At 39.8% G+C, this 13,451-nt stretch overlaps 1 protein-coding gene and 1 long non-coding RNA gene across 3 annotated transcripts in view; both read right to left on the bottom strand.

The window, feature by feature from the left end:
* Positions 1 to 4,342, bottom strand: part of LOC108301989 — a 24,757-nt gene extending 20,415 nt beyond the window's left edge. The window contains exons 1-2 of the long non-coding RNA XR_001824148.2: positions 3,980 to 4,342; positions 416 to 469 (exon numbers count right to left, since the gene is read on the bottom strand). This is a non-coding gene — a long non-coding RNA (uncharacterized LOC108301989). The remainder of the gene's footprint in view (positions 1 to 415; positions 470 to 3,979) is intronic.
* A 1,140-nt stretch (positions 4,343 to 5,482) lies between these two features.
* The window catches only part of LOC108301984 (protein phosphatase 1 regulatory subunit 12B), a 165,077-nt gene continuing 157,108 nt past the window's right edge, over positions 5,483 to 13,451 (bottom strand). For both annotated transcript variants that reach the window (XM_017525319.2, XM_017525320.2), the window contains 2 exons: positions 10,270 to 10,286; positions 5,483 to 5,724 (listed from right to left, as the gene is read on the bottom strand). In XM_017525319.2, the coding sequence (XP_017380808.1) occupies positions 5,607 to 5,724; positions 10,270 to 10,286 (135 nt within the window). In that variant the 3' untranslated portion in view covers positions 5,483 to 5,606. The remainder of the gene's footprint in view (positions 5,725 to 10,269; positions 10,287 to 13,451) is intronic.

The following is a 13,451-nucleotide window of genomic DNA, read 5'->3' as shown; positions in this document are numbered from 1 at the left end:
GTAAACCAAAGAGACCTTGCTGGGTGTGTGTGTGTGTGTCTGCAATACAGTAAACCAAAGAGACCTTGCTGTGTGTGTGTGTGTGTGTCTGCAATACAGTAAACCAAAAATGTTATGGGTTGTGTGTATATGCAGTTCTGCCCATAGTCAGAACATTGTATGAGATGACCTTCCAAGGACCCTTCCCCACCTTAAGACTGAATATGTGGAAAGTACTGACATCTGAGGAAATCAAAAGGACTAGCAATCAAATTACTGCCCAGAGTCAGACAAAAAGAATTTATCAGCAAGCTGGGAATGGAATGTGGCAGAACTCCCTCCTTCTTAAGATGGACTTTTTCCATTGGCATGAACAACAAAGTTAGAGAGAGTCAGAAAGAAGAGATGAAATGGGGGAAAACAGACGTGCACATACCCGTTTCTCCATCTCCAGCACTGATGATCGGTCAGAGGTCTTTTCTTGTTTTTGCTGGTGCAAATGGAAGAAAAACAGTTGTTACTTAAGTTGTCTCAGGGCCAGTACAACGCCCAGTCTAGTTCAGCTTCACTACTGGACATCTAGAAATAAACAGTAAAGCTTTGGATTTCCCCTAGAGCAGGAACCCCCAGCAAATAGGTTCTGATAGATCTCTAAGCCTAACATTATCACCTCTCTGAAGTTTGCAGGATTCCCTCTGAGGAGGAGAAGGCAGTAGTAGTATTCCCTGAAATTACAAAGACATTACTCACAATACACAATCTCTCTCTCTTCCACTAGGTCTTCAATGCTAATTATAGTCTTATATCTCACCATTCTTCTCCCCTCTTCATTCTATGAATAATATCACAACCCAGAGGAAATTAAAAAATGGCTTTTCTTTAAAAGGCTGGCAGCTCCTGAGCTTGAATGTCTAAGGCCAATGGCACTTGTCTAAATAATCGCCTTTCCCCTATTCTTTCTGTTTTGGGAATTAATACCATTTTTCTTTTAAAGCAGTGGTTTTCATACGTGGATGGGCTTTTAGGGGTTCTTAGGAGTCCATTCATGGCATCTGCCTTGCTTTGAACAGAGGTACTCCACTTTTATCTGTCTTAATATTCAGCTTTCAGATAAGGTAATTTTATTTGAATAAAAGATTTAGAATGTTTACTTTAGATCATCTTTGACTTAAATTTTGCAGAGGCGCTGAAAAGATTTAGCTTCATGGCTAAAAACCAGAATAACCTCAGATAATGACCCTTTCTTAAAAAGGGAATGAAAAACCCTTAAGTCCCTTTTGGCTGTAGGGTCACAGAACTCAGCAGAATTTCTAACATTCAGTAGACATTTAATAACTGCTGGGTGATTATTTTTATTTTGCTTAGTGTCATGCAGAGACAATATTTAAATAAATATAGAAATTATGCTGGTCGGCCAGCTGCAGTGGCTCACACCTGTAATCTCAGCACTTTGGGAGGCCAAGGCAGGCAGATCACGAGGTCAGGAGATCGAGACTGTCCTGGCCAACATAGTGAAACCCCGTCTCTACTAACAATACAAAAATTAGCTGGGCGTAGTGGCGCGTGCCTGTAATCTCAGCTACTCGGGAGGCTGAGGCAGGAGAATCGCTTGAACCTGGGAGGTGGAAGTTGCAGGGAGCTGAGATTGCGCCATTGCACTCCAGCCTGGTGACAGAGTGAGACTTTGTCTCAAAAAAAGGAAAAGAAATTATGCTGGTCTTGTTGCAGTGGTTTTTCTTTTTTTAATTAAGGAATGGCCAGAACTAACAGTAAAACTCAGAATTCTGTCTCCTGTTCCAGGCTTTCACCTTCAGTTCAGAAGGGCATGGCCATCTGCCTTTATGCTGCATCTACTATGAGGCAGAAGGGAAAGAAAAAAATGCAGAAATAGATTCAACAGCTTGTTCATATTCTCATAAGTCTTTCTTTCCTAAGCCTAAGGAGCTGTAGAAGCTGTGATGATTTCATGATTTTCAAGGTTTATATACACAAATAACTAGTTTTTTGTTCTGTTTCAAATTTTGACTCCTTTAGAGTATGGGTGGATCGTTTATATAAAAATATTGTGTATGCTCATATGGTAACTGTCTCCATACAAATGTGTGAGGCTGACAAGCCCTCCCTCCACTGTCCTGCCAAACAACTCCATTTTTGGTAAACAGCAGAGACTCAGTTTGCAGCAGCACCATTTCTTCTGAATTTCAATAACTTGTATTTGGCAAAACTAAGTATATTCTGACACACCCAGCAAAGCAGTTGGCCGGAGAGTAAATGCTTTTCTCCAGCAACTGGAAAGGCTGATTTTATTTTCAATGCCCTCTGTGCAAGTCAATGTCAGCAGCTTGTTAGACTGCTCACTGTTATAAGGCACGGGCTGGTGGAAATGCTGAGAACCCCTAAAGGTCAAGACATATGCTGTCAGAAGCTTCTGCTGAGGAAAGTGGGGAGCAGGTGAAACTGCTCTTCTTGTGGTTCCTCACATGACTGCATGACTGATCCTTAATTTTCTGTGAAACAATCCTAGTAATAACTGATGAGAACCAGCATAAGATCTGTATTTACAAACCACTGCCAATATGTGGCACCATTCAGAATAAAAATTAGTCCCAGATTTCTTCCGAGGGTCTACTGTGAATGAGACATTTTTTGTTTGCCTGGATTAATAATGTTGGAGTGAGAAGAGACCTTAAGATTTATTCTGCCCACCCGCCTGCCTTAAGGCAGGGTTATAACTATGTATGTATATTTTTTTCTTTCACATTTAGAAACCTACTTTTCTTATTCCATGAAATCACTTTAAGCCTAGTTATTATCTATCTGTGTTGCAGTAGGTCTCAGGAATTTCCAGTAGAGCCATGTTGGGCTACTATAATCAGGAAGAAGAGGGTGGCTCTTCTAAGCTGACAGGCAGTTCACAGGACAGGCCAACCATTTTGTACCTGGGCAAGCCCTGCTCCAGAAAGTGAGCATCCTGGCTGTCTTGCTAGGGTTCTATGTAGCTCTGTGGGGGTGTCTTGCAAGTGTTGGCACCCTCCTGCTCATCCAATTCCAGAAGGGTTACAATAGGATGATTAGAGGGTACTCAGCTACCCCTGCCCTCCAAACTCCATGTACTTGGTACCGTACAACCCTAGCATTTTAGCCTTTGCTTTTTTATAGCCAGTCATATTGCCAGAATGACTAGCCACCTCTGGTTTTCATTTCAAGCCTTCCTGGTAAAGAATCATTTAACTTCAGCTTTCAAATTCTGAGTCCCCAGGCATTCTAGGAGGGAAATAATAGGTTTCCTGTTAACTCAGCAATAACCTAAGGCAGTGCTTGCTTTAGCTTTCAGCAGTTTGTTTCACTGGTGATGAGGTTATTACCTCCAGCGTCCTCTAAAGCATCATCTAATTAAATCAGACCTGGCAGTGAGAGGATATGGGTTATTAGTCTTTCTGCCACTAATATTCCTTATTTGTAGGCTGAAAAAGAGTAGTGGCTTGGGGAGATAACATATGCTACAGAATCTTTGCTTCGGGACTTAATCCTATGTTGTGACACCACCTTTGCCTTTGATTTGTTGTATGGCATAAGCAAACCACTTATTTCTCTAGGCTTAATTTATTACCTCTCTGCCCTAGGTTTAACAGTGTCTTGCTTGTCTCTCTACCAGTGATGATGTGTAGATAAACTGAACTGAAACATAATGAACAAGACAAGAGAAACTGTCTAGGATTAGCTTTGTAGTTCTGGTTTATACTTTTCTACTAAGAAAGAAGTAGATGATGATCTATAGTATTAATAATTAGAATTCAGACCATCAGGAATTATCAGTTTTTAATTTTAACACTGACTGAAACCTAAAATCAAATTAGAATCTAAGAAGCTTCTGTGTCACTGCCCCTGAGAAGGCCTGATCTTGACTCTGTCTCACTTCCTGACCCTTACAGCCCTAGTCCAGTTTGCTTCCTTACATCAACCCTTGGTTCCCATCTTTTTTCTTCTTCTTCCCTCTTACCTGGGCCACCTTCTCAAGCTTGGATTTTATATCTGCTAGCTCTAGCTGGGCCTCCTGAAGTTTTGTTTTCAGTTTTTGATTTTCAGTCAGGGCACTCTCATAGAGCTAGAGGAGGGCGAAAAAGAGGATCAGGGCTCACATTAGAATTCACACCATTTCATCACTTGAGAATGCCCAGGGCTCTGTGCCCCAAGCCACCACTGTATAGTAGATAGAGAAGATGAAGGAAGTGTAGGGAGCAGAGTACATTCAGCCAACTGGTCTCTTGCTTTTTCAAAGTGATGAACACAAAGAGAATGACGATGCTCCAACTTCAATAATGTTAATCTCTGGGGGAAAAACAGTCATTCCATTTTATCCTATGGGACATTTTCACTGCTCAAAAAAACAATGAAAAAGAGAATTATTTTTTTGGAACCAGCCTAGCATGTGTATTGATTTTAGTCAAGTTCTGTTTAACAAAACATTAACAGAACAGGAACTCTTTATTCCCTTTTGAGGCAGGGTCTCGCTCTGTCACCCAGGCTGGAGGGCAGTGTCATGACCACACCTCACTGCAGCCTTGACGTCCCAGGCTCAAGCAATCCTCCTACCTTAACCTCCTGAATAGCTGGGACTACAGGCATGAGCCACCATGCCCAGCTAATTTTTCAATATTTTGTAGAGATGGGGGTCCCGCTATGTTGCCCAGGCTGGTATTGAACTCCTGGGCTCAAGTGATCATCCCACCTCACCCTCCCAACATGCTGTGATTACAGGTCTGAACCACCATGCCCATCCTAAACTTTTCTTAACAAAAATATTTTTTTCCTGGTATCTCAAACACCTGAAAGGGAAACTTTTAAAATCTACTCTTAGAGCTAGGTACTATTCTATAAGAACAAAGGAAATAAACTGTAAAGTGATGATGATTTTCTTTTTTCTTTTTTTAACTAACACAAAGTAGTATTTAGTTGATATTCACAGGACCTTATTAGAAGCATGTGTTTGTTAAAAATAACAGTCTACCACATGATTCTCAGGGACTCAGAGAGACAGCATTAGGTTTTTAAAATCCTTTTTATAGTCTTAATTTCTTACACTTCCAAATATCTGATTCTATGTATTTACTGCACTAAAAACAATATGTCGCTGGGCATGGTGGCTCACGTCTGTATTCCCAGCACTTTGGGAGGCTGAGGTGGGAGGACTGCTTGTTGCCAGGAATTCAAGGCCAGCCTGGGCAATATAGTGAGACCCAATCCCCACAAAAAAATTAAAAATTTAGCCATGTGTGGTGGTGCATGGCTGTAGTTCTAGCTACTCGGCAGGCTGTGGCAGGAGGATCCCATAAACCCAGGAGTTCGAGAGTGCAGTTGGTTATGATTGCACCACTGCACATAGCCTGGGTAACAGAGTGAGACCCTGTCTCAAAAAACAAATAAACAAACAAAACACACTTCAATATATGAAGGAGTCCTTAGCTTTTTGCAGAGGAGAAGTAAACCCAGAAAACTGCAAGGAATTATTACTTATCTTTTCTTCTGATTATTCAAAACTACAGTAATTTTTCTGGGTGCGGTGGGGAAAGGCTGAGAGGTTTATACATCACCCAAGAACTGGAAAATTGAATAAAGAGCCTACTTTTTTATACACGGCTGGTCAGGGTGGCTAGACGGGCCTCCCGGGCCTCCCGACGGGCTCTTGCTGAAGCCCGGTCACCATAAGAATCACTGGTTGTAGGATTACTACCTCCTGATTCCAACCTGTGGGAGATAATATTAAAGGTAAAAATTGGTTTTGAGAACAAAGTGGTGGCGGGCGGGGGGAGGTAATGCTCCAGGGGAGTTTGAGCCTTTGCTAAGTATTTCAGAGCCCTGGCCAGAAACAACTCATAACATTCTTTCCTTCAATCCTCTGCCAGCATTCCCAGACCTCAGGGCTAAACTGCACAAACTTGGAGAGGGAGGCCGACCATCATTTGCCAAGAATGAAGCTTATCGAAAAATTAGTGGTTTGGACCTATGTGCTGACTTAAATCTTAAGAGCTTTTCAAATTAGTTTAGGATTGAACAGCTTCCCTCAAAAGTGTGCTTTCAAAAGTTAAGGTTTCTTGAATTTCAATGGCTCTTGGAAAAATGACTACAATGAAATGTCAATGAATCAGAAACATATGGACTTAGAGATCTGAGTTGGAGGTTGAATAGGAAAGAAACAGCCACTAAGGGCATGGTACATACGTCTTTTAGGTGCTCTACAGGTTTTCTGGAATCCCAAACATTTTAGGGATACTAACACAGTGCCCAATGAGCTAGTTTTCTACCATTTTATCTATATTCCACATCAAGACTGCTGTGCCTGTGATTAGATTTTCTACGTATTTTAGTAACTGAGCTCTTAGAGTTGATAGCGTTTTTATTTCCAGTATTGGTAAGCTCATTAAGAGAGGGATCTCTCGGCTGATTACCTGTTTAAGTGTACAACTATCACCCTAATCCTTAACACTGTTTTATATTTTTCTCAGACTTTGCTCTTAACAAATTAAAAGGCAGCACTTATGAAACTGAAATCAGCCCTGCAGAGTGCTACAACCTGAACTGGGATGGTCTGAAGAGTCGCAAATGTGAAACTTGCATCTGATGTGTCTGTCCTGTGGTAGCTACGAAGATGAAGTAAGTACTAGAAGAGGTAGAAGAGCAATAAGGAAGACACAGAGAAGGCAGAGGGAAAGTAATTAGCTCCTAATAACAATACACTTTTCATTTACAGAGATGCTAAGTCCCACATTCTTCAAAACATTCTTTTTCTTTTTTTTTGTTAATAGAAATCTCTTTATTGAGTTTCCTGATTATAAAAGCCATATATGCTTGTAGAAAAAGTTAATACTGAAGTATGTAAAGTTGTAAGTGAAAGGGTCACCCCATAATCCTACCTAAGAAATAACCACTTTGGCCAGGCATGGTGGCTCAAGCCTGTAATCCCAGCACTTTGGGAGGCTGAGGTGGGAGGATCACAAGGTCAGGAGTTTGAGACCAGCCTGGCCAACATAGTGAAACCCCATCTCTACAAAAGATACAAAAAATTAGCCAGGCGTGGTGGCAGACACCTGTAATCCCAGCTACTTGGGAGGCTAAGGCAGGAGAATAACTTGAACCTGGTAGGCAGAGGTTGTAGTGGGCCAAGATCACACCATTCCACTATGGCTTGGGCAACAGGGCCAGACTGTCTCAAAAAAGAAAAAAAAAAGAAAAGAAAAAAAAAAGAAAAAGAAATAGCACTTTTAACTGTTTAGTTCATACCCTTTCAGAATGTCAAGTATATCAATATGTTAAAATACATATTTCTATAAATAAATTCAGAAAAGAAAAAAAAAAGAAAAAGAAATAGCACTTTTAACTGTTTAGTTCATACCCTTTCAGAATGTCAAGTATATCAATATGTTAAAATACATATTTCTATAAATAAATTCAGATAATATACACTGCTGTCTAACTCCTCCTCCTCTCTATACTTACCACTATGATTGTGGGCATCTTGCCATCTAAGTAAAAATAGATTTGCCTCATTAAAAAAAAAAAAAAAAGACTGCAGTCTTCTCCATTGCATGCCTGTAAGGTAATTTAACTAATCTTCTATTGATAAACACTTAGATTTTTCAAAATCTTTAGCTATTACAAACAATGCTAAAATGAGCAGACTTATCCATAAACCTTAGTGCCTTTGTCCAATTACCTTATTAGGATAAATCTTAAGATTTGTTTGGTCAAGGGGTAAATATATTTTAAATGCTGATATACATATATTGCCATATTGTCCTCCAGGGAGATTTAATCCTTTCTAATCCAATAGTAGAAATATGATATGGCATTAATTTAAATATTTTATTTATTTATTTTGAGACAGTCTCGCTCTGTCACCCAGGCTGGAGTGCAGCAGTGTGATCTCGGCTCACTGCAACCTCCACCTCCCAGGTTCAAGCAATTCTCCTACCTCAGCTTCCCCAGTAGCTGGGATTACAGGCGCACGCCACCCTGCCTGGCTAATTTTTGTATTATTTAGTAGAGATGGGGTTTCACCATATTGGCCAGACTGTTCTCGACCTTCTGACTTCGTGATCCCACCTTAGCCTCCCAAAGTGCTGGGATTACAGGCGTTGAGCCACTGTGCCCAGCTAATATTTTAAAATCATTATGAATGATCAATTTCATTTTGTTTGTTTGTTTCTGAATTGTCAATTCATAGCCTTTGTTCAGTAGGGTAATCACCTTTTTCTTCTTATAGTGGGGGAGCCTCCTATATAGTAGGGCTTTTAAAACTAATACAGGCTGCAAATATTTTTTCCTCACTTCACTTTTTGTCTCTTTATAGTGTCTTTTACTTAGAAATTTTAAATTTTAGATAATTAAATTTGATGATTTTTATCTTTATGGTATTGTCAGAGGCATATGAACCAGAGCAACTCCATCTTGAATAGGGATTGGGTAAAATGAGGTTGAGACCTACTGGGCTGCATTCCCAGACAGTTAAGGCATTCTAATTCACAGAGTGAGAGAGGATGTTGGCACAAGATAGAGGTCATAAAGACCTTGCTAATAAAGCCGGTGGCAGGGCTGCAGTAAAAAGGCCAGCCAAAACCCACCAAAAGCAAGATGGCGACAGGAGTGACCTCTGGCTGTCCTGACTACTACACTCCCACCAGTGCCATGACGGTTTACGAATGCCATGGCAGTATCAGGAAGTTACCCTGTATGGTTTAAAAAGGGGAGGCATGAATAATCCACCCCTTGTTTAGCATATAATCAAGAAATAACCATAAAAATGGGAAACCAGTAGCCCTTGAGGCTGCTCTGTCTATGGAGTAGCCACTCTTTATTCTTTTACTTTCCTAATAAACTTGCTTTCACTTTACGGATTCTCCCTGAATTTTTTCTTGAGTGAGATTCAAGAACTCTCTCTTGGGGTCTGAATTGGGGCCCGTTTCCAGTAACGGTATCACACTTGAAAAGGCTTTTCCTATATAAAGATTATAAAATATTCTCTTCTGCTAACTTTTATGATAAAACACTTTCTCTTACAAATTGTAATCCATCTGAAATCCATTTGTTTGTTTTTTGGTATGGTTGAAGGGAAGGATATAGTTGGTCAAACAGACAGTCAACTGTCCTAATGATCACTTATTGAATAATTATTTCCTCATTGAGATGAAGTCACCTTATACATGTGATTTTTTGAGGGCTATGGATTGTATTCCATAGGTCTCTTTGTTTATTCTTGAACTAGTGCTTCACTGTTTTAATCAATACAGTTTCACAGCATACTTTGAAGTCTGTGAGGAAAAGTTTCCTTTCGCAAATCACCATTATAAATACAAGAGAGTTCACAAAAGATTAACTACAGTAAAATAACACTCTCCAACAATTTTGCAAAACTAAGTAATTTTCTGCTAGGTTAGAAGTAAATGATTTGTCTTCAGCTGCTGCCTGCTGAGAGGACAAGCAGGGGAAAAACCTATGTAAAATTTAGAATATATTAATAAGGCAGAACCAGCTCAATACCCAACAAAGTATAAGGAAACTCATTTGCCCTATGCTCCCTAACCACATCTTCCCCCAATTTCTTAATTTACCCATCAGAGGAACAGTAGAAAAAGAAAGATTCCAAGTTTTGGCTCTGTAGTCTATTATTTTTTATTTAGTTTCTTCTTTCAGAAGATCAGTTTTGTAACCTTAGATACTAGGTGAAAAACTGCAAAGGGTCATTCCCCAACCTTTGATATCTTTTCTTAATTTTTCAGCAATTGCAAAAGAGGTCTTTAGTTCCTTCATTCAACAAACTACTAATGAGCACCATTTAGGCACAAGGTATTTTGCTGGATCCACTATTAAATAACAGTATCTAACCTCAATCTGAACCACCAAATTAGGTTAACTGCTCTTCTTTGTGCTCAGAACACCTGTCATACTTTTAATGGGCACTGATTAAGTTCTATTGAAATGATCTGTCTCTCTAGTGGCTCACTAGCTAATTGAAGGTTAAGGATACTGTCTTATTCATGTTGTTTCCCTAATACCTAGCATGGTGCCTGGTACACTGGTGCTTTAAAAAAATTAATCTAGTGGAAGTCTACAGGGTGAATTGGAAAGAGGAGAATCTGGAGGCAGGAAGGTAAATTATTGTGATGGCTGTGGAAATGAAAAGGAAGGAAAGGATGTGAGAAACATTACTGAATTATTACATACAGCTAGGTTTAATTAGACATGCATTCCACTCACAAGTATTAAGCATGCATATAAAACAGGCTGAGTTCTTACCTAGAAAGTCTTTCATGCTAGAGAAAGGAGACAAAAACAAAAACAAAAAAAGAAAAAAGAAAAGAAAACAGCATTAGCAAGAGACTGATTTGTATTATTTCCATCTATAAATGCACTTTTCAAATCAGATGGCTGAATTTCACAGCTGGAGATGTGGGTGCCATTTAAGAAAAGCAATCAAAATTGACTACACAAAAGGCAACAGCCCTAGTTCACACTTCTTTGTATGCCATGACTTACTAGATTTGAGGCATTAGGGCCAGCATTGTTTTAAACTGGAAGTTAGTAAAATGTAAAATGATTAAAAATTTCTTCCCTCTCCTCCCCCTCCCAACTAACCAGCCAGGCTTTTGTTCTAGGAGGGACTCACTGACTTTCTATGTGACATTTGGCCTCTCTGGATCTCAAAATTCATTCTATTAATTTCCTTCAGTTCACAAACTCCCAACCTTGCCCTGAGTGAATACTGCAACTACAAATATTAAAACTCAAGAGACTTCCTCAGTTTCTCCCAGGTTGCTAGTGAAAGTAGAAGAGTAAGGGAGAGGGGAGAAAGTCCCATCCTAGTCCCTAGGATGCTGGTAAAAAGAAAGTACTCTGAGGTCTCAAAAGAAAGGAGTTTTATAGATACAGCCGGTAAGCTTGGTCATTGTAAACAAATCAAACAACAAAAAGTGCTTATGTCTGTGTTTGATATTTGTTTTTACTGTAGATGAACTTTACCCTCCTATCCCTTCATTCTTTTTTTTTTTTTTTTTAAGAACTCTGGCAAATAAAAATTCAATTGATTTAAATCCATTTAATTATTTTTTTTTGAATTGTTAAAATCTTCAAGACAGACAAGAGGAGGAAGAGGAAATAAAGGTCCAGTAATCTACAAAATGGATAATGAATCCTTGAACTTTTGAGGAGTTGCTTAATGACACTGCTTTGCATTAAACAGTCCCTGGAAGCCACTGGTTTGTCAAACAACACAGCAGGACAACCCAATACACCACACCCTACAGCTGTCCAGGAGAAGTATACAGTGACAGCACATCTGACTAAAGAGGACTGAACAGAGTCACCTTGATAAAAGATGGCATTTCTTAATGCAATCTCTCTTTAAATTAGGGATTGTACTCATCAGAATAATCTCGCACACTTTTGCAAAAGCCTCAATACTGGAGATTCTGTTTCAGTAGGTCTAGAATGCAGCCTTCCTATATGTATTTTTAAAAAGTACCCCAGTGATTCTGCTGTACAGCCCTGGATAAATACCACTGTACTAAATGAAAGTTTTTTTGTTTTGTTTTTTAACATGGAGACATGCCTCTATTTGAGGTGGGAGAATCATTAAGACTCATTAAGTATATGGTATATTCTCATACATAGAGTTGAGAATACTGAAAGTCGGAAATCTAAAATTCAGTACAATTCCAGGAATTTTTCTTGTCCCACATTTATATACCTAATCGCCAGTGGCACTCATATGTATACCCCACACTATCAAAGCCTACTTTCTCAACTTTAAAGTTTTTTTTCTTGATACCTTTTTTCAAAAAAGAAACTAAATTTTAATCACCTCTCAAGAACTAACATATATTGGGCTGGGTGCAGTGGCTCACGCCTGTAATCCCAGGGCTTTGGTGGGCTGAGGCAGGAGGATCACTTGAGCCCAGGACTTCAAGACCAGTCTGGGCAACGTGGTAAAACCCCATCTCTACAAAATAATTTTTAAAAAGTTAGCTGGGCATGGTGGTGTGCACCTGTGATCCTTGCTACATTGAAAGCTGAGGCAGGAGGATCACTTGAGCACAAGAGGTTGAGGCTGCAGTGAGCTGTGTTCAAGCCACTGCACTCCAGTCTGGGTGACAGAGTGAGGCTTTGTCTCAAAAAAAAAAGTATGCAAGTGAAGTTGAGATTCTGGGCTATGGGTTAAGTCACTCATCAGCTTTGTGAGAAGACCTGGCATCTAGGTGAATTAAAATTCATAGTCCAGGAAAACTAGTTACTGCGACATGTCAAATACTTGTGAATAATTGAGACTGAACTCCACACCAGCAAATGCAAAGCATCTATTGTATTTAAGAACCCACTCTGTGCAGAGCCCTGTAGAGGAGGCACTGAGGAAGAAGCAGACCAAGTTTCACCACAGAACCAGGAGAGCACTGTGAACATAATTAACAAGTTTGCCTGAAGCAATGTAGGAAAAAACATGAGAATATGTGCTATGGAGATAACAGTGGTAACCCATTGGCTCCAACTAAGAAAACCTAAAAGATACGAGTTTTGGGATGATCATATTAGAGAAACACATACAAACTCACATTTTTTTTTTTCCTGGTAACAAAGACCCAGAATAGATACATACATTTAAAACAAAAACAAAAACATACTGTTATGGAGGGAAAGTTTCTCTAAAATTCCATCTTATTCCTAGTTATATTTTTAGTACCTACAGGGCCAGAACACGACAGGTGTTCAATAAACACTCACTGAACTTGAGGAGGGAGACCCAGGCATCTGGGATTCCCTCCCCCTGTCATCCACTGTGCATCTCAATAAAAGAGAGAGCAGGCCAGCTGGCGCCTCCTGAATCTCCTTCCTGAAAACAACAGGCTAGGCCTTGGGGAAACTCTCCAGAAGGCACTATTTTTACTTAAAACAAGATCAAACCAGAAACCTTTTCACATGTGAGTCCTAAAACTGTAAACCGGAACCATTTCATATATGATTCCTGAAACTGTAAACAGAGACCTTTTCACCTGTGAGTCCCCTAAAACTGTAAACCAGAACCGTTTCATATGTGATTCCTGAAACTGTAAACAGAAACCTTTTCACATGTGAGTCCTAAAACTATGAACCTAAGATTCTTCCACGTGTAACATCTAAAGTATAAGCCTATATAAAGGCTGAACCTCCCTTTGTTAGACGAGCTTGGCTGTTAGGCACCTATGCCACCTTGCTCCCAGCTGAAATAAATTCCTTCCTCCTCTATTCGGTGTCCAAGAGATCCGTTTCCCGGGGCCGCTCCTGCTACAAACTGAATTGTTAATGCTTCTGAGAAGTGTGCTGCCCTTGGCTGGACCTGAGTTCAAATTTCTGCTCTGACATCTAGCAATGCGACCTTGGCAAGTTACCACTTATTGTAACAGTAAGAATTAACTATGATAACTACAAGGAAGTGGGCTCTTAAAATG

Source organism: Cebus imitator, unplaced genomic scaffold (assembly GCF_001604975.1).
Source record: "Cebus imitator isolate Cc_AM_T3 unplaced genomic scaffold, Cebus_imitator-1.0 Scaffold38, whole genome shotgun sequence".
NCBI lineage: Eukaryota > Metazoa > Chordata > Mammalia > Primates > Cebidae > Cebus > Cebus imitator.
The sequence above is the reverse complement of the archived record's forward strand: the minus strand, read 5'-3'. Positions and strand labels throughout refer to the sequence as shown.